Raw genomic sequence first — 26,400 nt, forward strand, 5'->3', positions numbered from 1 at the left:
CCCCCTCCGGCGGCGGGGCCGGCCATGTCGCTGCTGCGCGGGCCGCGGCCCCGCGGCGCCGGCAGGAAGGGCCCCAGGCGGCCGCCGGCGGCGAAGCGGGACTGGGACGTAAGTGCTCCCCCCTCCCGGGTGCAGAGCCAGGCCCCGGGCCTGCTGCGGCCTCGGCGGCTCTTCCCGCTCCTCCTCCGGCTTGCGGGCCCGGCGGCGGGGGTGCTGCTGCTGGGTGGCCCTTGGCCGGCTGGGGAAGAAGGGCCGGGGAGCCTCGGTGCCCGCCGGCCTGCCGGCTGCGGGGGGCTCCGGAGGCCGCCGTCCTCCGCGGGGGCTGGCGTTTGGAGGTACCCGGTTTGTGTGGGGGGTTTGGGCGGGGAGGGGGTCCCGTGGCCGGGAGCTGAGGGGGCCTGGCCTGGACGTGGCCCCTCTGGCTTCCCCGGCCCTGCTCCGTTAGGCCTCCCAGCCGGCAGCCCGCCTTCGGGCTGCAGAGCCTGCGCGGCCTCCATAGGGCTGGTTTTGCTGATGGCGTACCTCGCTGAGGCTGGGGTGCTCTGCGATGCCATAAAAACGCACCATTGTGCAGTTCCGTGCTAATTACATTGTAATTTAGAGGGGTTTTGTAATGAACCTTGAAAAAAATCCCGTTCGTCCTCAGTTCTGGCTTTTGATGCGTCCTCTGGTTCCTGTTTGCAGAGTACCGTCCATGATTTGACAGTCCACCGTGCCACTCCTGAGGACATAGTAAGTTTAATGTCAATCACTGTTCCTGCTCTGCAGCAAGGAGATGTAGCTGGTGATCCAGCATCAGTGTTCGCCGTACGTACGGGGATGCTTTCTGCCAATGTTTAATCTCCCTTTTTAAGCTTCTGAAAATACTGGCTCTTGCGTGTTAGTTTTTTGTTTATGATGTCATGCATCCCCAGCTCTGGCAGTTGGTGTTTTCCAGTTTTCTGTTTCCATTAGGAAGCAGTAGCCATAGTTTTTATTTCAATAAAGTGTATACCATCATAAAACCATAAATACATAAAAACTCAGTGGAGTAGTTGAAGTTAAGTCCTATCTCTGCTGGAAGGACAGAAAGACATGCTTTATTTTGGGAATCTCTCTAATTCTGAGGATACTCGATTTTCATTTAAACAATTTAACACAATTTCTTTGTGCTGAACGACCTGTTCATTACAAAATATGTAAGTTACATTTCATTTTCCTTGGTAGCACTGATTACCAGAATGGAATAGGCAGTATGAGCTATTGTTGCTTACAAATTTTGACAGGTTAGTCAGGACAGATGGGCACAATAGCAGAGAGAGACTCAGTTCTATAAATGGTTGGCTTGATTGCTTCCAGACAGCTTACACCTGAGAAAACTCTTACTGAGTCAGTGGTGTAGGGCAGATGGAAACTATGAGACTTTCCCCATTCACCTTTGGAGCCGCTTTAAATCTGGCTGGTCTTGATGGCATTTTGCACTTCTGGATGTTTGTGAGGCTGTCAGTTGGTACTACCTTGAAGTTACATAAACGGTATTCAGCACATGAATGATAAAATCAAGAAGAGCTTGTTAGCATTACCCTGCAAATTTTGCTTTAGATTGTCCCTTGATTTTGAAATGGTTTCTTTCATGTTTACGTAGCTGCGTCGCCATGAAATACACAAATCAAAAAACAAAGCACTGGCACATCTGGAACTGCAAGAGAAAGCACTGAAAAGAAAATGGAAGAAGCAAAAACAACTGGCTGCTGATTCCTTGGAGAAAAGGAAATTGACTCTGATGCGTGAGGTGAGGGCTAAATCTGCACTTTCAGCCTGCTGCAGATGATTTGCAGCGGTAGTGGAAAACTGCTCTTGCACGTAGGTCAACATTTGCTCCTCTTGTTGAATAATTTGACTTCGTATATGCGTACACTGTCCCTCCTCTACCTGCTGCATGCATGCAATGCTGGAATAGGCTGTTTAACATATTAACTGATCTATACAGTTGTGCATTTGATCCTTGTTGCCTGGCTGTGCCCTCTGTAATTCTGCAGGCCTCTCTGCGTCTGAGCAGGAACTGTTTGCAGAGTTAAACTCTGTGTTGTGAAAAGGATGTGTGTTTTTTGTGTTCTTACTGCTGTCTTGCCTTCTCCTCCTCCTGACTAGTATTTTCCCTTGATGGAAACATGAACGTTTCTCTTTCTGGGGCGGACATCCTTACCTGCCGTTGCTTACTTAAACAGAGAAAATGCGGAGTCATAGGGGCAAAAAGGGTGAGGCAAGAAGTTGGTAAGGAAGAGCTTGTCTGGAGGGAAAATTGACAACAAAGGTTGAAGAGCTATGGCTGCTAGCAGACAAGCTTGTCATCTGGGAATCGAAATGCTTGTTCTCTAGGCATTCTGAAGCACTCTGGCTGAAAATATTAATATTGTTTAATTTGCTTTTGAATTTTGAACTGTAGCGGCAAACCTAAACTTCGCTAACAGAGGCAGTAGCTTTTACTGTCTGAAAAGGGATTTCAGTGATAGGCATTATCTTTTTGTTCCACATGGCAGGTGACTCCTTGCTATATGTTATGAGAACTAATTGCAAAACATTAGCTTTCGGACTTCATTGGCACTTGGGCAAACAGATTTGTTCTTGTTGGTGAAGAATGAGGATGAACAATGTTCACCTAGCAGTTAATATAAACATGATTTAGTCATCCTGTAAATGTGCGGTGGGTTAATCACCACAGACCTCTTGTCTTTCATCTTTTGTAAATTTTTGTCTTTCTGTGAACTCTGAGAACATTCAAGCACAGACAGAAACAAATGAAAGTACACAGAATTAAAGGTCATCTTCTGGTTTCCTATTTGACACCTGTTTCTCTGCAATCACAGTAGAATTTTTCTGAAGGATATTGTGCTAATCAAGCCTTTAATTTTGACCTTTGTTATTCTCATGCTTTTCTGCCAAGTGCATTGTAGTGGCGTATTTAAGAAGCTGTGGACTTTTACACAAATTTCCCTAATGTAGTTAGGGAATGTAGGCTAGTTTCAATAAGACTTCCAGCCAGAAGTAAATTATGTATCACAAAGGTAGATTAGACTACCTGCTCTAAGATTTGGCTGGACTATCTATTATGTGACTTTGTTATTTCACAGATGTGAAACTCACGGTTAGGAAATAATTTTCCATATTCGTTGCCATTTCTAATGACTGCACAAATTTAAAATTCCTCCTGAGTGGCTTTCACATCCATATTTAAGAGATTACTTTATTCAACATACCCTGTGTCTACTTCTGAATCAGAGAAAAGATGCTTCCAGATAGGAAGACAAAAGGAGATGATGCCAGGCGAGATGAAACCCATCTGGCTGTTGCTGCTTGAAACGCTGGCGTCTTCTTGTGTGTAGAGAAAAAAGCAGAGGGAGGAGAGTCGCCATTTTTGCCTGCTTCTAGCTTAAATCTTGTTAATGGCTAGGTCCTGTTGTTCAGAGTAACTGGGGAGACTCTTCATTCTGTGTCTCCCAGTAGAGCACAACCACTGTGGGTTGTCTTCTTGTTTCCGTTACCTTGATGATCTTTTTTCCTTATTTACTGCTGTGAGTGTAGCTTCCTAAGCCCCTTGAATCCTACTCAACTGCAAAAGACTCGGAGACAGAAGCTAGGAAGATGCTGCTACTAGTGTGTTTTTTTCTTGATGAGAAAGAGTGTAAAAGTTATAAAACTTTTTAGGCAGACAAATCCTCAGTTTTATAAATCTGAATTAAAAAATGAGTTTGTCTCTATACTGTGGATTGTGAATGCATAGGTACTGCACTGCTCGGTCCTATAACAACTTATTTTAAAAATAACAGTAGTGTATTGCACTGCAGGGTAGGTGGTGAGTGGGTTATCATAGCGGGAAGGTTTTAGGATCAGTCCCGTTTAATTATCTTTAGTAACAATCTGAAACAGGAAGGAAGATTAATTTTAATGAAATTCATAGGTGATACTAAACTGGGACAAGGTACAGCACTCAGTGAATTTGTCGAGGGCATGTAAATGGGCCTGGAGGGGTTAGAAGCTGATATCACTTTGTTTTCTGCTGATGACAAGCAATTGTGAGCTAATCTACCTTGGGAGCAATGCTCTAAAAATGTTCATAACACGTTCAGCAGGAGGGTGAAGCCTAGGAACCTGCTGATGCTGAAAGAGATCTAGTAGGGAGGATGAAAACAAATCAATTGGAATAATTTTTGTCTGATTAAACGTGTCACCTTAGTTTTAATTGCCTCAGGCAAAGCAATGATGTTTTGGAACAGGCAAGGTGTTTTTTGGTTTTTTTTGTTTTGTTTTTTGGTTGTTTTTTTCTTCTGCAGATCTGGCCTGACTTTGTCTAAAAGCCTGCATTTTTTTGACATCAGATGGCTAAAATGGAAAAACTTTAGTTAGTATCAAGTGTAGAAACTGAAGAGTGATTTGGAAAAGTGGATATGTGAGATGATTGAAAGATGAAGATTCACTGATTTGCTAAATTGGTTATGAGGAGATATATTGCAGTGTAATTCAGGCTCAAAAGACTAGACAGACATGCGAACTAGGTGTATGGGGAAACTTCTTGACATAACAAAAACCAGTAAAATGGGGAGGGCACCAGGTGAAATGCCTGAATGAAGCTGAAAATAAAACAGCAAACTTATCAATGGGCACTGAAAGAAAGTCTGTGGAGGTAACAGCATATAGAGCCTTGAAACTGCTGTCAACCAGTCCCTCTTACGATTCGTGGGAGAGCAGAAATTGTTCCTCCGTTCTCAAGTTTTGTGTAGGAGGGCATATGTGAGCCTGTCTTCTCTGTGGGATCTTCTAAAGTACTTGCAGTCTCTCTGGCTGAATTTGATTAACTGCGATGAAGTGGAAGTCGCTCGCATATCTGGTCTCCTCTCAGGTATTTAAGAATAACTACCTTCTTCCCAGATTGTGGGATATAATTTTACTAGTTTGCCATTTCCAGCTTTGTGTGTGAAACCACGAGTCAGTGACGAGTTTTGAATGGCCTTCTGCCCACGAAGCTATGTCCCCAGTCGGCTCCATTCAGCTCACAGCAGCTGAGCGCCTCTTGCTTTGCCCTCAAAAACCTCCCTCCTTAGGAGTCGGCCGTCGTGGTGCCAGTGATGGCCTTCAAATACTGGGGTGGAGAGACCTTGAATACAGAAGCTGTGCCTTGTGAGAAATGGGTGGAGATTCCCAAAATGTCTTCTGATGCCAGATGTAGTCAGCTGAGTTTGTCTGTTGCAATTTTTATGGCGGTAGGTGGCTTAATTTTTTGACAGGATTTTCAATAGTCAAGGCTGAATGAAACAAGTCTGCCTCAGTTGGTTTGGATCTAATCAAACAGTGCGGTTTTTGGGTGTCTGTCAGATGTAGGTAATTGAAATCAAATGATTTGAGGATGCATACTGATTTTTTTTTTTTTTTTTAATTGCCAGATATATGCCTTCCTTTTGATGAGTGTGTCACAAACACCCAGCTTCTTGTTTGTATCGGGCTGGGAGCAGAAGGGAGTGAGAGGATTTGCTCTAATGAGAAACAATCAGTGCTGATGGGGGCCCCAGGAGTAATAACTGCTTCATTTTTCAGAAAAACGAGGTGAAATGTAGTCATTCAGAATGAAGTATGTTTTTCCAATCTATCTTAATTAGGATCTAATTGCACAGTACCAACTTGGCAAACATTGTCCTGTTGGCTCTTCTCTTGCTAACTGTTTAGAAGAACAATACCAAATAAACAAAGGAAAAATCGGTCTGTTCAGTATGAAATATTTCCTTATACGCTATACTTTCAGATTCTGTCTGATCAATACCATTTGCAAGATGTATTGGAACGATCTGATCAGGTTATGGCTGTGGCAAAAGACTTGTTTCGGAATGCTCCTCGCACACGAACAGGTAGACCGTCTCGTTTATATGTGGTAGCACGTTTAAGATTATCTCCTTGGTTTTCATAAATAGCCTCGCTTTGCAAAGTATTCTTTTTAACTGTTTTCTTCTCATCGTCTAACGTAGTATGATTGATCCTGTTCATGTTGGATGAAACACAGATGAGGATAACGCCTCCCATGGCAGGGGAGAGCGAGCCGCGGCCGGTTATTCTGTTGTATCGGTCCGTTGTGGAATTTGGGATCGCTTACTGTGGAACACCTGACGCTCACCATTTCCACAGCCCAGCGACTGGCCTGTACAGGGCACCGGTTCGAGCCACCGTAGTAGTTCTGCTTCGCATTGCTACGTGGGTTGACTGCTTGCTCTTGGATATTGTTGAAGGTCTATCATCAATTCGCAAACAAGGCTTTTCCTTTTCTTATCCTCGTTTGCGGGCCCTTACACTGCTGAAAGGCAGGATTGGCTGTTTGCATGTGAAATCTTGAGCTTAGATTCTTTTTCTCTGTAGGCTGCCGTTCTCTTTTGCTTATAATGACTGTTTCATCCTACACGCTGCTTCTGCACAAGTGTATTTATGCAGGTGAGAAGGACAAAAGCCTGGTGTATGACCGAATGTGTTAAGATAACTCTATGGTTGGCCTTTGGCAGTTGTTTAAAGCGACATACATCCCTGTGGCCCTTCTTCTGCAAAGTACGGGAGCTTGCTTTTTGGCACAAAGTCCTGTGATGTACTACAGACCGAGTCCTCTGTGTTCTTCCCTATTTTGTCTGATTCCTCTAGGTTTCCCTAATGTAACAATGGCTCCTAACTGTGACCTAGAATCATCTCAAGGACCCATTGTACAAAAATGTGATCCTCCCACTCAGCTTTCCATCCTTAGTGAATCTGTCATGGATTCCCAGGTAATGTGTATTCAGTTCCATGCATGTCCTGTAGCTTTTTTGTTTGCACAAAATCAGAATATTCAAAGGTAGAGTTTCCAAGCAGACCTAAACCTTTCTTCTGTGTATTGATAACATGTTGATAACATACGTAGAAAATGGTGTTAAATGGAGGTGAGTTTGTTTTGTGAGACTCTGGGAATCATGTTTTTTTTCATTTCTTTACCTTTGAATATGAGAGACACCAACTTCTCATGTCTCGTAGAAGCTCTCTCATATTAGCATGCTCTCCCTTTTAAATTCTGGAGTTACCAGCAAGCGAACAGAGTAATTACAGACTAAGCAATTAGTTGTGACACAAGAGTTGTTTTCTATGTATCGAAATACGCCTCTGATTTTCTAATTATATCTGTTTAAATGGGGACATAGCCAGTTGGGCTCCAGTTTATTTCTGATAACACACATGCAAATGTACCCCAGTTAACTCCACAGCCTTGATTAGTCCTCCAAGTTTTAAATTTTAATACTTCACATCCTTTTACAATTATTTAGGTTTGTTTAAAAAGTTTAAAAATGGTTTAAATCTGTTTAAAATTTCATTTAGATTGCCATTGTGTTCTGTTTTCTTTTCATAACATGAGTTGTACCTGGAATGCTCACTGTGCTTTGAGGACAGGCATATGACAGTCCCGGAAAGCAGCTCACTGATGAAGACCAAAAGGGCTGTGGGAGTGAAAGTGATGGTGTCATATTCTCCTGGTTCTCTAATCCTGTTCCCTACTATCTTGCACAAATATCTGCAGTTCGAGTTGCAGTACTGCTCTGTCATGTGTTTGCTTTTTGGGTTTTTTTAATAGGAAAAGTTAACTGCAGCGTCTTTATAAGCTGTATCACTGGACGCATGCTGCAGGATAGGCTTAGATTTTTAAGACACCTGTACTGATAGTTGTCTGCTGAGCTTCTGTGAGATTTTCTTTTCCTTATGTGCCTACGAAAATCATGGTTAAAGGCTGTCTGTTGAAGCCTACCCAGAAGCACAGAAACCTGGTAGTTTGAGGAACCCTGATTCCCAATCTGATTGCTTAAGTTTTGCTATGAATGTGGTACATAGGATTGTATTTTGTTCTGGTTGCGTTTTACACATAGAATATAAATGCAATTTTGCAGATCTCATTACCAGGTTGTTTAGCTTGCAATGTCAAATGGCTGAAATTGTAGAGATGCTATAATTATGTGGCTTTTTCCACGTTCTGCCTGCTGTATCTCCGTATTTGTTTCGGTACAGTCTTTTAAAGCTTTTTTATTCTACAGTGTGTGTGGTCTTTCTTATTTAATATAAATCATCCAAATAAAATATTGGATATTGAATTAATCACTTGCTGTGTTATTTTCAGAGACAATTGTCAGCATTAGTATTTCTTAGGTACTAAAGTCCCTCAAAACTCTTTGCACAGAAGGATGTGTTGTTCTTTTTTTTTTTTTTTCTTCTTGATTTTGTTTTGGAGGTAGGGACTGAAACAAATGTGTTTGGTTTCTTTTCTTGAAACAATTTCAGAAAATTGATCTCTAACTTCTTCCTAAAGACAAATTGAAATTGCTCTGAAGTCCCTTTTGTTTTCTTTGTTGCCTCCTAAAAAGGCTCTTAATGAAGTGGAAGAGGAAGCATTATCAATCTATCAATCAGAAGATGGATACCATGACTCGCTGAATTTCAAATCCAACATCGGTTCTGACAGGTCAGTACAAATATATCCATTCAGGTTTCCACCTTCTTAATACTGGAAATAGATGCAGTTAAAGGGGTGTTGCATGGGTATAGTTCAGTTACTTCTTCTGTTCCCCCCCCCGCCCTGTCCTCCTTTCCTGACCTCAGAATTCTAGGGAAACCCCTTGTTGTGACATTCACACTGGGAGTGAATGTGAGCAGGGAACTCGCCTGAGCAGTTACAAATATTTTAAAAAGCTCTTTCTAGACTGTACAGGTAATCCAGAATCATGCTAGTATCCTATTACAATTCACTGTTATGCTTGTTTTGAATGTAGGCTACTTCGGTTATTGAGAGAAGAAAATTCCTTGGTGAATTCTCAGTTGTGGGCTGAAAAGGATATGAGAAAAACTACCTTATCACAGGAATCAAATGTGCCTTTGACTCCAACAACTGTTTCTCCATCATTGGATCAGTCAGGTTGGATTTGCCAAATCACAGCCTCTCAAGGGTTGTTAGGCTGTTCACAGGATCCTGCCTGGAATTCCTTTTCTGGGTGGGGGTGAGAGACAGAGACATGTGCTAATTTGGCTCCGATGAATTTCCAGACTAAAAAGCCAGCACTTCTAGTAAAATTACTGTATAACGGTACCTACCTGAAATATTTCTTGTGTGTATTTTTTGTTTCGTTTTGTGTTTAAATCAGCCCTCAATGCTACCGGTGTAGTCAAGAGAATCCATTCCAGACTTCAGAATGAAGACGACGAAGAGACTGTAGACGCCACTTACACTGTGAGACAAGTGCTGAACCTGAACTCAAGGAAACAAAAGCAAATTGCAGCAAAAAGTTTAGTACTTTTAAAAATGACGTACCTCCCTTTGACCAAGGTCCTTAATATCATAAGATGATGTAGGTTGAAAGGGATCTCTGGAAGTCATCACAGGGCTCACGCCAAAGTTTGATTAGGGGGGCCTTGTCCAGCCAAGTTTTGAGCATCTCTAAGGATGGACATTTCGCAGCCCCTTGTGTAGAGTATTCCTCTGTATTCTGCATGTTCATTGGCAAAGCAAAGTCCATAGGAATCTGGGAACCGTAAATATGGCCCTTTGATGCTAGCCATTACCTTGCTAGCCATGGAGTTCTCTCCGGTGCAGGGCTTTTCTGTTTCTGATATAGCTTTCTATTCTGCACTGCACAGACTTATGATGCATTTCAGTCCCCGTATTCTATGCACATTTGTATGTAGGGACTGACATCAGATACAAACAATGTTACACATGAAAGGATTGTTGTAAAAGAGCTGCTCAATGAATATGAGACCTGAAAGCGGCTGATATTTTTCCCAGGCTGTTCACTGGCAAACTGTTTCCATGCTTTTAACTGAGAAGGAGGAAAGTATAAACAGGTATCTAAGATAAAAGCACCAAACAGTCATACTTGAGAGAAGCTAATGTGGTGGCAGAAAATGCGGGTTTTGATGATCTGAAAATAACCGAAATGACTGGGGATGTTCTTTGATGGTCCATTTCAGGTCAGGGCAAAGAGGGCCTCTCCTTTGATTTCCTTCAATAAACAATGTAATTTCATTGGTATTGCAAAGCTTTCTATGCAAGTTGAAATTCCAATGACGCTTTTTTTTTTTTTTTCCCCTCAGTGAAAAGAAAACAAACTGGACAGAACTCTGCAAGACAGAGGAGAGATGTTTCTCCAGCTAATTCAATCCCCATTGACCTTCGGAGGGACAACAAATCCAGCCTAGATGTTCTCAACCGCATGATACATGAAGTGGAGCATGAATTGGAGGAATATGAGCGATGTACAGGTCGTGAGGTTCAAAAAACTGAGAGAAGTGAAGGCCTCACTGGGTTTACCTTGTCACTGGTGAACGCTCTCTGTCGTTTGATGCGCTACCTCAAAGAGGTGAGAAGACTTGGAATTGCTTCTGTAGAGTGAAAAAAAAAAAAGGGTATAAAGTTACTTTACAGATGTGAACTTTGGTCTTTCCTGTCTCCCAATCAGTTTACTTTGAAGTCTGATTATCATTGCTTGTTATTTGGATTGCATGCAATTAGGGGTTAAAACTTTTAGTTTGCTAGAAACAGGTATCCCTAATGAAAAGGGAGGAGTTGACTGCAATGAAAGTCTCTCGGTGACTATTAGCAGAAAATATCAATTGTAATAGTTTTAAATTTGTTATTTAAATATATTCAGAGTTGTAGCAGGGTATTAACTACAGCCTTGCTTACAAATTCATTTTCTTCCTTTGCCTCCCAAAGGCAATGCTATTGTCGCTAGAGCAGTGGACCCAAATCCTCAATTTTCTTTGAGGGATTCCTTAGCTCTCCTTTTCTATTCATAGCAGCAACTTCACCTTAAGCAAGCATGACCTGAAGTGCTCACTGTAGCAGTGCACTGGCTGGGGATCAGTGGAATTCCATAAAGACGACTACTTGTAAGCCATGTAGAACTCCTTTGTAAAAGAGAAAAGGGAAAAAGAGTGGTTTTTATTTCATCTCTAACCGAGAGCTGCTCAAGATGCAGCAGTGGCTCACAGATTCATTGGGCCTATGTGAAATTTTGAACCAGATTCCTGCACTCTTAACAGATGCAGCAGAATGTTATCTAAACCCCAATGCTCCATTTCATAGCAAAGACAATAGATTCCTAATGAATGTGCAACTGCCCTATTTTGGTTCCTTTTCAGAGTGTATAATAATTGGGGGGAGAAAAAAACCCACCTTATTTTAAAATTTGATTTTTTTTTTTGTCTGATTATATAACAACTTATTCCTTGTATTACCCTGTATTTAATTTATATGGAAGAATTTACTTCAAGACCTGTCTCAGAAGCAAACAGTAAATAGCCAATTCAAGAGTGAAAAGCCACTGCCATCAGAAGATGGACTTTGACTGTGGAGATCTCACGTTTTAAAAGAAGTTAAGAATGCTTGTTCTCTGTTTAAGTTGTAATACCAAAGCAGAGTATTAAATTTGGTTCTTCTGCAGTTAGGAGGAAGGATCTTCTGGACTTCCAACAGAATGTTTTTCCATTTATTAGGAAAACATCAATTTAATAGCATCAAATTCATATTATAAATCCAATTGCAGTTATAACCCTATTTAGATTGTCTTTAATTTGTATTCCACAGAAATGAGTTATTCTTGACGCTCAGGCTTCTTCCAAAACTACTCCAGATTGTAAATTTTTTTTCTTTCTTAGTTGCTGCTTTCTCGTTATGAATGTAACATTCAGTGTGTCTTAAGAGCTTTTATCCTACTCAGACAGAAGGCCAAGGAGTCTGAGTGTTTAAGGAGACTACCTATTTTGAAAGATGTATACTGACTCTTACTTGTATGCCCAGTTTTCATTGAGCACGTCTGATGTTGTTTCTACTTTAATAGATGTGTTACCATTCCTTCCTTCCAGGAGTTAATTGTTGCTTGCCGAATTTTCTGCAACTTTTTTAGATTTACTACCTAAATTCATGAGTTGAAATACGCAGAAGTCGCTCAAGCTACAAGGTGTGGCTAATCATATTCAGAGTTGCTCGAGATAGTGTGCATCCATAATCTTCACTGACTTTTCTCCTTTTCATGGAGCTTTAATTACAGTTACAATTTGAGAATTCACTGGGAAGAAGCATAGCTTGTCTGAGTATTTCCTAAAACCTGTGATGCTAGGAATAAATCAAATGCTTGTGTGCACCATCTGTCTTGCCTAGCCGGGAGAGTTAGCAAAGTTGCAATGCCTGAATTACAGCTGGCAATGCATTTCAAGAAAGTGACTTTGCAGCGGTTATTTAAAAAGCCTCTGATTTCAGGTAAACAACTAGTCTTCAAGAGGTTTTGAAGCTTCTAGAAAGATTTCCTTCCTCTTCTGTGGAGAAAAAATTATTTTCCAGCTTTGCTGCAGAAAAGCTGAATGCAGAAGAATTGCCATCAAGGATGTTGCTTAATTTATTCTCAAAATTATGTCTAAAAAGTAGGAAGGGAAACTTGAATTACCGAATCTTTCATGCAAGCTGTATTAATAAGTGATTAAAAAATCAACTGCTACAAGAACCTAGGGAATATAGAGGAGGCTAGAGAGAAGGGGGGAAAAAGAAACTTCTGAAATGTTTGCCAAGCTATACGAAATTCTGAAAGGGAAGTGGATGAGCCTGACTTGGTTCCTAAATGAATTTCAATGTCATCTGCCGAATGTTAGAATTATTTTTTTTCCCCATTCTGTGAAGAATGCTATTTCTTTGCCAGACTCACAGGGCAAAAAGTTAGAGTATACACATACCCCACTAATCTGTGCTGCTGTGTTCTCCATCTCTGCTTCTGCATGTTCTGATGCGGTGTTAAAACAAAGCTTATGAGATTGAGGTACACCTGGCAACGGGCTGGAATGAAGATATTTCTTTCAGGGTATACCAGACCCCGGTCATACCCAATGGTAGGAATGGATGTATGTATCTCTTAACCCTGGTGCCCTCCCTGTGCACAAACGTAAGACACATTTGAAAAGCTTGGAAGCTTTTCCTCCAAGAGTAGGTTAGTGCTGTGCAGGATGAGTAGATACAATAGCTCATCCAGATGATCTGAGGCATCAATAGGCTTCATCACTGCTACCAGGGTTAAAGTTCTTATTTTGTGCTGTCTTGGGTTCCTAAAAAGATAGGACTATCTCAGTTTTTTCCATTTTCTGTGCCAGCCTGCTCCGCTTGGATCAATACAGAAAAGCTGTTCTCTCTAGGTGGAAGAGAACCAGAAAACGGATGGCTTGTCTCTGATAGGCTTGAAAGAGGTATATCTGCCTGTCTTTGTGTCTAGTGACAGTATCTGTGGTTTATCCTCAAAATTATTTATTCATTCACTTTATGTGGCTGCAGAGCTGTTGTGTCTTAACACATCTTCCTGGGTGGTTTTTCACTTCTGGTCCCAATGCCAGCAGAAAATAATCTATGGTATGTTATGGGCAGCTCATGCTCTAATTTTGTCTGTGCAGCAGCGAAGAGTACTCCAGGTGCTTTTCAGGATCTCTTGCGTTTTGGAGATGGGATGTATTTCTCTTTTTCAGGGATTCCTTTGAGTAAATGCAAGCAACCATCTGCTAATTCTGATGTGTTTGTGTGACTTGTAGCCTCCGTTCTTTCTTAGCTACAATGGTCCAGAAAGTGGCAGTTGTGTATTCCATTTACCCATTAGAGGTGGAAGGGACTCTTGTGTGTCTTGTACAGGACTCCTGGCTGCTGCAGTGGTCTGTCTTAAAATAATAGATTGATAATATCTTCTGAGGGCAAGAGGTTCTACAGCAAGGTCTTTTGCCTCACGCTCAAGTAGATTACTTAACAAGTAAACCTTTTTGTCTTCTTTGGAAAAAAAAAAAATGAAACCCTGTAGAACTTTTTCTCTCTTTGAGGGAACACATTAGAAAGCAACTACTTTCTCTGTTTAGTAACTTGTCGTCGTTAATGAATTAAGGAAGCTAAAGAATAGGCACAAGTGGCACAGGATACTGGCAAGCATCAGCACACCTGGAGTTAGTTGATTACTGCATGCGACTTACAAAACAGCATCTGTGCGGAGAGACAGCGCTTGCAGTTACAGCCTGTAAAAGCTGTAAAGGCAGAAGAACAAGGATGTATAGGATTCCCTACAGTGTTCTGGAGTAACAAAGAAGGAACAATAAGCTCTCTGACGGTTCTCAAGCCCTGAAAACTGGATTTTGTCATGAAAGTAATGAAGTCAATTTAGGAAACGGGGGAAGAGCTCTTACTGTATGATGTGATATAGACCCATTCCTGTTTCCATATATGAATCTGTATTGGTTATAGCAGGTTTTTAACTTTTTCTCGCTCTTCAGAGTGAAATGCAGCTACGTGAGAAAGAGATGATGAGACAGCAGCATGAGGAGATGTTGAATGAACACAGAGAACTGATTGATGCTCTGACTGCAGAAATACTTCTAGTGAGGGAAGAAAACACTACTATACAGGTACTGAGCCCCCACCCCCCTCAGAGCAACCTGTTAGAATACTGAGTTGTGTTGCAAATGTGTGCTGAGATGCATTGTCATACGGGCAGGAGATTTTACCAATAAACAGGAAAAAAATGATAACGTTGAATGCGGAGTCTGAGAATGATAATAGCAGGTATGGGGGGGAGGAGTGTTTGGAAAATCAGCATTTTGTCTTCCTATATGATATTTAACTTTAAAGCCTGAGAAAATGCTGCTTCCATTAAAGTGAGCTTTATTTTATCAATCTAAAGGTTTAAGCATCTGCCTCCACGCTTACATACCGTTAACACTACTGGAGCAACAGAGTACGCTAGATATAATACTACATTTTTCTTTCTGTCAGTTTGCAGTGGAGGTAGATTTGTTCAATGGTTACATTTGGGAATGAAGCAATAAAGCTGTGTTGGAGAGGAGATGAGGTATGGATCAATTAGGAAAAGGGAAAACAAAGAATTTCTTTGAGGCAGGAGAGAAAAGAAATGAGAAACATGGAGACACCAATATTTAATACCTAACTGGAATACGACAAATTCATGCAGTGGTATTGAGAGACCGAATTTCTTCTCAGAGCTGCCTGTGGTATATAATCCGTTACATAGCAATTCCTGTTGCTAGAATACAGATTTCTGTCTCTCTCTTTTGTTTTCCCTTCATACTTTAGAATAAGCTTCAGCAATACATGACAGTAACAGATGAACAGCTGATCTCTCTCACACAAGCATTTAAAGGCCTCCCTTTGGTAGAACCCAGAAGAGAACAAAGTCCAAACCATTTTGGAATTGCAAGCAAAGGTCCAGTGAACGGCCAAGGTGTGTGCATGCATGTGTGAAGGATGAAATGGGAGTTGTGGCTAGTTTATCCCTGTAGTGGAAAATTTGGTATTTGATAGATGTCTACTTGAATAAATACCTCTTGTGTGAGCATGAATTGCACTTCTGGAAATTCATATGCCGTGGGTTCTGCTATGAGCACAAGCAGTTCGCTACAAATTATTTTCTAACAATATTATAGGTTGTATTCCATCAGCACTGGCATCCTTCTGTCTGGATCAAGACTTCAAGATCAACCTTTTAGCCAAGTCCTGGGCTTGAGCTTTTAACATAATATATTATACTAAAAAAAAAAGGGGGGGGTGGGGAGGGGAGTAGGCTTCACCCATTAAGATGGCTTACAAAGTCAGGTTTATTGTGAGGGTCCTAAAAAAAAAAACAAACAAAAAACAAAACAAAAAAACCCCCAAACAAACCAAAAACACCAAACAAAAAAAACCCCAACCAAACAAGCAAAAAAACCCCAAAACCCAGCTGTTTTGCCTTTCTGTTGTTTTTCGCCTTTCTGTTGCTGAGGCAGCCTGACGGTATGAGACTGGTTCTTCTGTAAGACACTGGAGGTCGCTGCTGACCAGAAGCAGCAGCTGCTGAGGCCTGCTAACAAACCAGACAGAAGTCTGTTTCTTGATCTTTGTGACTTTAGATCAGAAGTGAATGACCAGTCGAGTGATATATAACATAGATGCAGGCTAAGTTAAGCTGGTAGCATTGATGGCCAAACTAACCAAATATGATTCACCTTGTACTTTTTACATTCTTTCACCATGGAGTTTTCTCCCAACTCTCTTCTCCGATTGGTTGCTTAAATGCATCATTTTTGCTCTCAAGGTCAGTAACTCCTTGTGAATCCCAAGACTCCTTGGAGCTCTTTGTATTCCTTAATTAAATGTTGGTCTTGTGGTCAAAAACTTTCTTCCTGACTGTTTCTGCGGGGTTCTCAGGAAGAGGCCACGTACCAGATCCCTTTTTTGTGATTTACCCAGGCTTTGTAAAGGCAAACAAAAAATCCTACCCCAAAATATAAAATCCAAACAGTCGGAAAAGCACCCCTCCAAACAAACAAACAAAACCAACAAAAAACCAAAACCCCCAAACCTTCCTATACAACAATTCTGCAAGACTAGAATTTCCATTCTTTTTTCCTTATTGGTCTCTCTTCTCAGGAAAAGGCAACTTCCTGAGAGGAAAGCTTCCTAAAGTTACAAAAATACTTCTTCCTCCTCCTCTTCCTTCAGAAGGAGATTCTTGTACCCTTAAGGTACCTGACTGGATGTGAAACATTTGAGGTAGGTAGTTTTAGCACAGAAACCATGTGTAAGTTAACACAGGACTTCTCTGGAGAGACAAGAGTGGCCGAGAGAGGAGTGGAGGGCATATCATAGTGACAAATAGCATGAGGAGGATACTTTGGAAACGCAGTTCTGTACAGTGAAACAGGGCGGGAAGATGTCTCGTTTCTTGCCATGGTCATTGAACAGTGGGTGGCGGGTTCCAAGTTCAATCTCAGAACCTCGGTAGTGTGAACTGCAAGCAGTATCTTATGCGAACAGCCTTTTCTGGCTCTTCGCCTTTGAAGGGTGCTTTTTGTCTCTTGCATTTTGGCATCCAGGTATGTTTTGCTTAATTTTCCACTAACTTCTCTTTTGGGAACAAATGTCCCGAACAAAATTGTGAAGAGAGAATTCAAAGATAGCACTAATGGAGCAGTGGATGTAAGCGTATTAAAATTAGTCGTCTCATAGCTAGCTACAGCTTTGATTTCGTGCTATTCATTTTGTGCCTCCTTGGTATGTTCAAAATGGATGGCAATGTAGACACAAGCTAGTTGTAGTTAAATACAGAAGAATAACTTTTTTCTTTTACTGAAGAGATGTCCAATTTGAATTAAGTCATAAAAAGATTATCAGAGAGCTCAAAAAAGCTTTGAATTGTTTTCCACTCCACCACTGTTGCCATCAAATTTATAATGTAGGTTCATTGGGACAAGTGCGTAGGTCTGCTTTTCTCAAGAGAACGTTACCAAATGCAGCTCACTGAAATACACGTGGCCTGTGAGGAACAGGCAAGTCTTGTGCGTGGGCTACAAACAGATCTGTTACTAATATCCTGAAATTATGAGGCTATGTATAAGAGCTCGTCTTGCTCTTAAGGCCAGTGAAAATCTGTGTTATGCTCCAGTGGAAGAGTTCTGTACCTGGGGATCAGAAGGACGTTAGCAGTGCGGGGGGAACATGCTCTAGTCTGTCTTTTCAGATGCCTGAACATAAGAGTTGTTATTGAGAATTTTCCCTATTGCGCTAAAACTAATATTTTTTTTTTTTAAATTCTATCTCTGCTTTGTCTCTTTCTTTAGAGAAACCTGATTTGAGCTATTTTGAGCCTAGGGCTGATGCAGGCGACAGGGAAGGTATGCTGAAATTCCCACAGGAAGAAGTTCCTTTTAAGTTTCTCCAGAGGTCAGGCGCTTCAGGTGGCGCGGGAGCTGGTAGAAGCTTGCCATCCCACGTTTTCCAGCCAGCTGTGCTGTTGTCACCCCCCCGGCAGAAGAGCAGTCAGGAATTATCTCCCCTCCAGAACGGTGAGATCTCTCTGGCTGTAGTAGACTTGAGAGTCTGTGTAGCGTGTTACTGTTTCAATCTCGTACTACCTTTGAAGAAGCATTTTGTATAGAAAACTTTCAATCTGTATGCTTAGACACATTGGCCCTATAGCTGGAATATCCTACTTCTGCCCCCAGATACGTATTTGTTTTGTTTCTATGCCTGTTGCTAGATTTCCTTTAGACTTTCTGTCCCCTGCAGTTCTCCCATCTACTGTCTGCAGTCCTGTCAGTGGCAATCCAGACTGGCATTTTTATTTTCTACCGGTTTTGATTGTCACTTCTGTATGATCTGCTGTAGCTCTTTGTCTGGGACGTACAGCACATCATCTCAGACTTCCATCTGCTGATGGTGTAATCCAGCCTCCATCACCTTTAATGGTGGGACCACTGAAGACTGGAAATTCAATGCCTCTGCAGCCCGTGCTGCAGAAAAACCAGGATGTCTGGAGGCTGCGTACTCTTGCTTTGAGCCAATCTTCCCAGCAGAGGTTTTTCTAAAAGCTTCAGGAGCAGGTTTCCATTGGGTTTCATTTAATACACAGGAAAAGGCCAAAGAAGTTTTAGGTGAAATTATGTGGTGCCGGATAACCAGATTAACTCAGTCTTGTGTCAGAATCCATAAGCTTTGGGAGTTTTATAGGTCGGTAGCTCAGTTCTGGTTGTTGGGAGGAAGAAAGTTTATCAGGGGTGATAAGGAGAGGTGTTTCTCATTTAAACTTAATGAAGTGAGCAGAAGAGAGGACGCTTTGTGACTCTAAAAATTAGCTGTCCTGCAACTGTCGCTGTAATGGCATGCATCCTACTGAACGTGCTAGGGCCCTGTAACCCTCTGTTGTTGAGAGGCAGGTAACTATGGCTACGGCTAGCTTGACGGTTGCTGACGGGAAGCAGGGCACGGTAGTGGGATTTTGTGCCTTCCCTTCTCCTTTTTTTTTCTCCCCCCTTTCAGCTTTGTTGCTTTGTAAGACTTTTCCAAGTCAGAAAATGAACCCAAAAGTCCTTTTGATTTAAGGAGACGGCAGGACAATTGGAAGTTTATATCTAGTTCAAGCTTTTGGTGGTCGCCTGTGCTGCAAGGAGGCACATAATAAATCAGGAGAAAGTGAACTAAAGGTAGCTTTCTGCAAAGAGCAACATCTGGCTTCAGTCTCATTGAGAACTGTCGGATGTTGTCTGTCATTTGAAACAAGAATATTAGCTGTGTGAGAAATTTAAAGTCTTTTAAGACTGTTAAGGATGCTAAATGGCTCAACAAATGTTAAACTTCTTGAACGTTTCTTTATGAAAAAATATTGATAAAACGGATTTATGTGTACATTTTTAAATGTCATGCTCTGCTCAAGAGGCAAAAGCTAAAGCTTGGGAAGGAATGGGGCTATTTGGTATATAAAGCATGGAAAATCTGAGTTTGATCACAAAATCCAACTTGGACTTAACATGTAGCAGCTGACAGTGCTGTAACATATTTGGTCGTGCGTGTGTGGTGTGTTATCAGTCTGCTAATGATGACCACAAAAAACACCTAACTACTTTTGTTGGCTGGAGTGCTTCCCCTTTCTTAGGGGCTGAGTAAGTACCTAGTTTATTATTATGCCAAAAGTCTTGTATTATTTTGTTTTATTATTCTAAAAGTTTTGTTACCAACCCAGTATAAATATCAGAACTAAACCACAGGCTTACAGTTTATTAGGTCAGGTAACTGGATATTGGAAAATGGAGGACTAACTAAGAAGTAGTGTTTTATGTATCAGCTAAGAAATTCAAACCAATTAATCTTCTCTCTGACTTCTCTCTCTATCTCTTAATTAAATCATGTAAATGTAAGACTATTTGCAATAGGAAATATTACACCTGGTGAGTTCTTGCAGCAGGATCTTGCATAGGGTGGTATTGATCAGTAGCATAACAGCATTCGGGCTAGATGTTACAATTCAAGTTCCTGCTTGCTTATTACTAGCCTGATGCAATAAAGTCATCGTTAGTTTCCTTGATGAGGATCGCGTGTCTCTTTCCTTACTGTTCCTTTATTTCTTGTTTTTAGTGTTTACAGCCATTTCTCAGTCTCCTGAAAACAGCGAAAGAGAACCATGCAAGGAAAGGAGCTCACCTTCCTCCCTGAGAACACAGAGCACAGTTGAGGAAAACCGTCTCATCTCTCAAAGGCAACCAATTCCTCCTGCAGACAAAGACCTGGGGAGTTCCCGTGAGAAAGCCAATCTGTCCTGCCCAAGTGTCACTAGAAAAAACAGCACAGCTGAAGAGTTGTTTCAAAACGGTGATCTGCTGGGACAGATAGCTGAGCTCACGCGGCAGAACTCTCTGATTAAAGCGCAGCTGAGCAAATTCAGAGGCTTGTCTGAAGACACAAGTGACCGCGTACATCAGCCAGACCCAGTACGAAATGCAGGTTCTAGTCCAGACTCTGCACAAGGACAGGTGAGAATTTAACAGAAAAGGAAGGCTGGATTCCCCTTGCTGCTGATCTGCTTCCTCATAGCTTACTGATGCTTTAAGACTGTTTCTTTCCTGTTGTCAGTTGTTTTAAGGAAGAGAGTAGCAAAACAAATATTTTCATTCATTTGCTTGGAGACTTGTGATTGGTATCATTCCCTAAGGAGCTCAACAGCAGTTTCTCATATTGGGCCTACGTTGTACATGAGTGCTGAAAAGCGTGCGGCACATTTATAAGTTTACGGTAAGGTTATGCTGCAAAAAGAGGTGTGATTGCAACATGATCAGGTATACATCTTGTAGCTTGGATAATATTAACAGTGAAAGCACCGCACCAAGCCACAGGTTCTTGTCAAGCTTGTAAAATACATATTTAAATCCATGCCATACATCTCTTCTGCTACTGTGACTCAAAAACCCATGAGATTAAAGTTGGTGCAAGTACCTCTCTTGCAAATACTTAATTATAGTGGATGTACTAGTTGTATCTGTCTTACCTGTCCTGCTGTGTGGTGAAAATCCCAAAATCTTTGGGAAAGAGAGAACTTAAATGCTTCAGTTCACATAGAAAACCTTTAATCTGCAACTAAGCAGCTATTCAGTGGCACCCCAGTGAGTGGCGTTAACATCGCAGAAAGGCCTAATCCCTGCCCTTGCTACTGTCTTTACTTTTGTTCCATCGCAGTGGCTGAATTACTGTTCAGTTAAGGATCCTAAAGATTTTTAATTTCCTCATGTAAATATAGGCTCAGAGCGTTGTTGCTTTCCGCATTGCATTACGTTGTGTAATGTTTAGTCATTTAATTGTATAAGATGATGCAAACTTTTTAAAGTGTTGCTTTTGTGGAAGCAATTACTGGAGGGGGAGGGGTCAAAGTGGATGAAAACCCGGTTTAAAGATGCGTTCCAGGATACTTCTGCTAGAAATCTGCTTTTGCTTCCCCACACCATCCTGAATATGTGTGTCTCTGCTTCGATATTTTCTTAATTATGGTTAATTGCTGGATAGTTGGGGGTTTTCTTTTTTCCTTTTTTTTTTTTTTTTTTTTAGTGATACAGACAATAGCTGTTTTTTCCTATTTGTAGGAAGACCAATTTAAACTATTGTTGTGTTTAGTCAATTAAGAACCTAGATACAGGACAGCGAAAGGGACAAAATCAGATTTTTCACAGGAGTTGCTATATATATAATTAAGTTTACTTTCAGTTTGCAAATTAAATGCATAGAAGTACTTGAAATATATTGCATGCTCTCCCTGAAGGCGCGAATTGTAAGTTTTTACTTGGAAGTAATTACTCAATTATCCAAGCAGACTCATCTCGCGGTATCGAAGAGCTTGGAGGAAAGAATAGCAGAGCTGAATCGCCAGAGTACAGAAGCACGTGATAAACTGTTGCAGCTAATAGACCAGCAGCAATTAGCTGCTGCCGATATGGTCCCTCCAATGACATCTGTTCTGCCCCCATCCCTAAATTATACTGGTAAGTACCCAGCTTCAGAAGAAACAAAAACTAGTAAGACAATGTTTTTCCCCTTTTGGGAGTTCTCTGTCCTTATCTGATTGGATCAGCAGCTGCGGTCAGCAGTGCACTTGCTGTTGATGACTGTGTGGTACAAACACTCCTTACTTTAAAGAGCTAAAAATATATCAGCTAAACTGCTCCTAAAGTTAGTTTCTTAGTAATTAGTCTGCTGCAAATATCATGCTTTATGGTAAATCTGTTCTTTGTTATGTCCTTGTCTGCAGAACAGTTCTGCTAGATAGTCACTGATGGGCAGAACTGGGCCTTTTCATCAGTCCTCTCTGCTGGAGAATCTTTTACAAAAAGACTGAGTATTTACATCAGGCTTCTAGAAATCGCGGCAGAGTGGTTATCCGATTCTCGACCACATTTTAGTTTTTGGTCTTTTGAGTGCTCTTTCCATCAGACTACCTTGCTGAGTTACTGCCAGTGCTAACAGAAGGAAGTCACTGAAGTTCCCAGTCATCTGAAGAGATAAATTAGCAAAGGCAATATTCTTGCTGAGTCAAGATCCACAGATTAGCTGTCATGTGTAACTATGAACAAAAATACTCTCCAGCAGGCGAGGGCTGCTTTATCTTTTCATGGAGTTATTGCAGTTACAGGCAGAACTGTGCGTGAGCACGTACACGTGCTCTGTCTGGGACACCCGCCCTTTCCCCCTTCCTAAACCACAGAGGATGTATAAAGGGAAGGACTTGAGGAGGAGAGACCGCGTGTGTGTGCATATGCATGCAGGTGCATATGCAATGACTCAGGCAGTGGGATCGTAACACTTTTAACACTTCTATGGCTATTTTAACATAGATTCAGCATGATAAGTAAAATCTTACAGGCACAAAGTAGAGAAATCAGAAATGTCTCAGCCTCTGATTGCCGAAACCCAGAAGGTTTATCCATGGAAGAATCATTCTGTATCTATGCACGTTGTCCATAGTTGCTCTGAGTATCTGCTTTCAACATCTGTCATTTTCAGAGAGTGGGTACGGGGTTGATGTTCAGCCTGATGTTTTAGTCTGCTCTGTATATTCTGTGCAATTGTGAAGAGTTATGTGATGCCCTTCAAAAAACGGGAAAATGAAGTGAACGTTGTGAAATGTTGCTGTGTTCTCATCAGAATCAAGCTATTATTTATTGCCTAGAAAATGCAAGGAGGACAATCGAAGTGTCTATTCCCGTCGCAGTTGCTATGGACAGCTCCAAAGAAGATAGTGTTTCCCCTGCCAGTATGACCAGTATAAGAAGGTGAAAGTTAACCCTTTACTATTTCATTTTTGTAGTGTTTTGATTGCCCATGCAGCAGAACTTGAATGCAATGGAAAAACTGCCATGTTTTTCTTCGGCTTCAGGGACTTTCCCTGACTTCATTACGCTCAACTCTGTGGAAATGGGATGGCTTCTGTTGTTTGTATTTAAAATACTTGCAATGTGACATAAGACAGATGACGTGGGGTGTTGGAAGAGTATTGATGAGGGGTCCTAACTCGAGATCTGAGACATGATTCTAGTAATCACTTCCGTTTTTCACTTTTTCACTCTCATTTTGAATGTCTACAGGTCTGTAGGAGAGAGTAGCAAACCTTGTTCACCCCTAAGTGTCACATCAGAAAGTGTGAGATTAACTCCTGTCAGCCAAAGGCCAAAGGTAAGACTGAAAAATCTTCTGCCAGAAAGTTTGAATGCAGTGTCACATAAGGAAAAAACGAGGCAGACAAAGAAGGGGAGAGAGCTCTGTCCTACCTTAAGTCTACTGAGGCTAACAGTAATTGATTCATGGCAGTTTGGATTCTGCACAGCTGGTAAGGGGAGACCCGAGTGCCAGTGACATTAGTTGTTCGCTGCCACAGAGCTGTAATTTACAAGCGAACAATCCTGTAACTACATTTTCTGCTGTGGCACCTTCATGTGTTGGAACTGTGAACCTCTGACAGTCTTTCACTGGTGGCTCCAGAGAATTTCAAGTAGTCATTATGATGTACTGGTAGAGCCGCATATAAGAGGCGAGCGAGCTCTTACCTAGCCATTGCACAAATCAGTTGCTGAAAGGTAAATAAATCCAAATGGAAAGAAAAATCACCAATCTGGATTTCTGATTCCTGATGTGCAAAGAGAAGAATAGACTACAGCAAGGTGCTTTCATGAGGAACTCGGGGCAGTAGTACAGTCCGGTAAACCAGTTATAGGTCTGCTTGTATGCTTGAATGCTGTCTTTCCTGATGTCCAAAATAACCTAAATTAATAAAGAGAAACAAAGTTAGTGTCCAAGTCTCCCTTTCCTGACAGTGAAGTATACATCCCCAGAGAGGAAATACGGAATTCTTAAGGCAGATGTGGCTTAAACTGGGTGTCTAAAGTAGGTGGTGTGACTACTTCCGTGGTGCCTACGGCAGACAATTGCTATGTATCAGGGAATGGGTACGTGGCAATCCTACACAAGCCAGCACTAACTAGCAAGTCTGGGGGAAATTTATGATGTATGAATTTCAACTGGTTTCTTCTTTTGCAGGTGGAAAAGCCAAAAGAAGGCGGCTGGTTTGCATTGTCAATGCACGTTGTGTAAAGGAAGCTGCACTCAAGTCCTATATTTGTTAAATTTTTTTTTATGAACCACAATTAGATCACCATAGTCCCCCTCTCCAGATGTACAGTTTAACTCTGAAGTGCTTTCATGTCAGTACCATCAGTATAAAAAGGTCCGATACTGAATTCGTGCCATACACAGCAGTACAGGAAGTCCTGGGAGCGAGTTTCTGAACTGGACGTGCTGCTGTGGCATCACCCCACTTCACTGAATGAATCTTTTCACAGGATTGTAACCTGAGGCTGTTGTGGCAATCCAAATGAGCATCTGATATCTGTGTTAGATACGCTGAAGACAGGCAGTTTTAGAAAGTGCGTGTGAAACTTTCTGGAGAATGTATTCGCACAAGATACGGGAATGAAAAAGTCAAGAAAAACTGAGATGAGGGAATGTACCTATGTTCAAAAGCAACCTGGAGATTAGGAAGGCAGTCTGTTCCTGATGGATGAGAATTTGCATCAGAAATAATTTGTTCCTTCTGTGGTTTACAGTTGCTCCCAAAAGTTGTGTTTTCTGTGCAGTGAACGGATCGGGGATTACAGCTGGACTTGAGGATTGCTTTTTAAAAATTTCATTTAATTTTTTTATAGTAAATATAAAGTGACTATTTGAAGTTGAAATCAGAATCTCTATTTGCTGTGTACTAAAGTATGCTCTCTTTGATACAATAGAAAACTGTGATATAATTGTATTAAGCTGTTTTGTTATGTGTGTATATAATACTCGAATGACCATGTTTTTATATTGGTTTTATTTGACTTTTTAAAGTAGCCATCATTTTTTTATTAACAATTAACAATAAAATCTAGGACTGTGAGGAAATGCTTATGTATCCGTTCCTTACATTGTAGTAAACCTGGGCAAAAACCTTTATAATGGACATAAAAAAAAAATGAAAGAAATCTGCAGGTCCAAGGAAGAAAATACCTGCAAGTCTCAAAACTGAATTTTGAGTAAAGATGTTTTTCTTTTTTTAACTGTTAAATTTGCCCCTAAAGATATTGATGGGGTGGGGCATTAAAAGGGGCTAGCCCATATCCTTTCGATCAGTTCAGTTTTAAGAGAATGAAGATACTTCTCTTTTTCTTTTCCTTTTTTCCTTTTTTTTTTTTTTTTTAAAGGCGGGTTGTCTTTTAAGCAGATTTAGAAAATTTAAAAAGTGTGGGATTCAAAAGAGGACCTGATCAAATATTCATTGGCACTTCTGCAATTTATTTTTCCAGTGTTAACTTGGGAAGTGAAGAAGGTCCATAGTGCTGTATTTCGTGAAGTAACAGTTAAAATTGCTTGGAAGAAGTCCCCCAACTCATGCGGAGGCAGGAATGCCAAGGCTGGGATGGACTACGTAACCATAGTGCCCGCACGTTAGTACAGTCGCTTCTGACATCCTTCAAGCTAATGGTTGCTACGCATGCTTTGTAACGTCTGAGATTTCCTTTTGGAATACGGGATTGGGATTGAACCTTTTGAGTCATCATCTGGTTTCCTTAACTTTGAAGCTGCTCTATCAAATAACTAGTTGTTTGCAAGTTGAGTCATAGAATCGTTAAGGTCGGAAAGGACCTCTGAGATTATCAAGTTCAACCTGTTAACCGAACTGCCTCGTCCACCTCTAAACCGTGTCCCTAAGCACCACATCCACACGGTTTTTGAACGCTTCCAGGGACTGTGATTGCACCACTGCCCTGGGCAGCCTGTTCCAATGCCTAACCACTCTCTCCATGAAGTTTTTCCTAATATCCAACCTAAACCTGCCCTGGCGCAGCTTGAGGCCGTTCCCTCTCGTCCCATCACTTGTTCCTGGGGAGAAGAGACCGACGCCCCCAGCTCCAGCCTCCTTTCAGGCAGTTGCAGAGAGCGATGAGGGCTCCTCTCAGCCTCCTCTTCTCCAGGCTGAGCACCCCCAGCTCCCCCAGCCGCTCGTCCCCAGCCTTGGGCTCCAGACC

General features: G+C 41.5%; 1 protein-coding gene across 5 annotated transcripts; it reads left to right on the top strand.

Annotated features, from left to right (window-relative positions):
- On the top strand, positions 1-25,266 carry SPICE1 (spindle and centriole associated protein 1). 5 transcript variants are annotated; one of them, XM_087758734.1, is made up of 17 exons: positions 1-108; positions 685-807; positions 1,625-1,771; positions 5,774-5,876; positions 6,652-6,773; positions 8,391-8,488; positions 8,796-8,938; positions 9,165-9,305; positions 10,114-10,379; positions 14,311-14,442; positions 15,128-15,275; positions 17,650-17,874; positions 19,940-20,334; positions 21,663-21,831; positions 23,016-23,118; positions 23,431-23,518; positions 24,380-25,266. In XM_087758734.1, exons 1-17 carry the CDS (start codon positions 25-27, stop codon positions 24,431-24,433), a joined length of 2,541 nt encoding a protein of 846 aa, XP_087614860.1. In that variant the 5' UTR covers positions 1-24; the 3' UTR covers positions 24,434-25,266. The 5 variants fall into 5 exon arrangements, with proteins under 5 accessions (XP_087614860.1, XP_087614861.1, XP_087614862.1 ...); XM_087758735.1 differs by having other exon boundaries at positions 685-732; XM_087758736.1 differs by lacking the exon at positions 17,650-17,874.
- Positions 25,267-26,400: the final 1,134 nt, after the last annotated feature.

The sequence above is a fragment of the Nipponia nippon genome, unplaced genomic scaffold (genome assembly GCF_047370975.1).
Source record: "Nipponia nippon isolate SJK-2023a ecotype South Korea unplaced genomic scaffold, ASM4737097v1 scaffold_2, whole genome shotgun sequence".
Lineage (NCBI taxonomy): Eukaryota > Metazoa > Chordata > Aves > Pelecaniformes > Threskiornithidae > Nipponia > Nipponia nippon.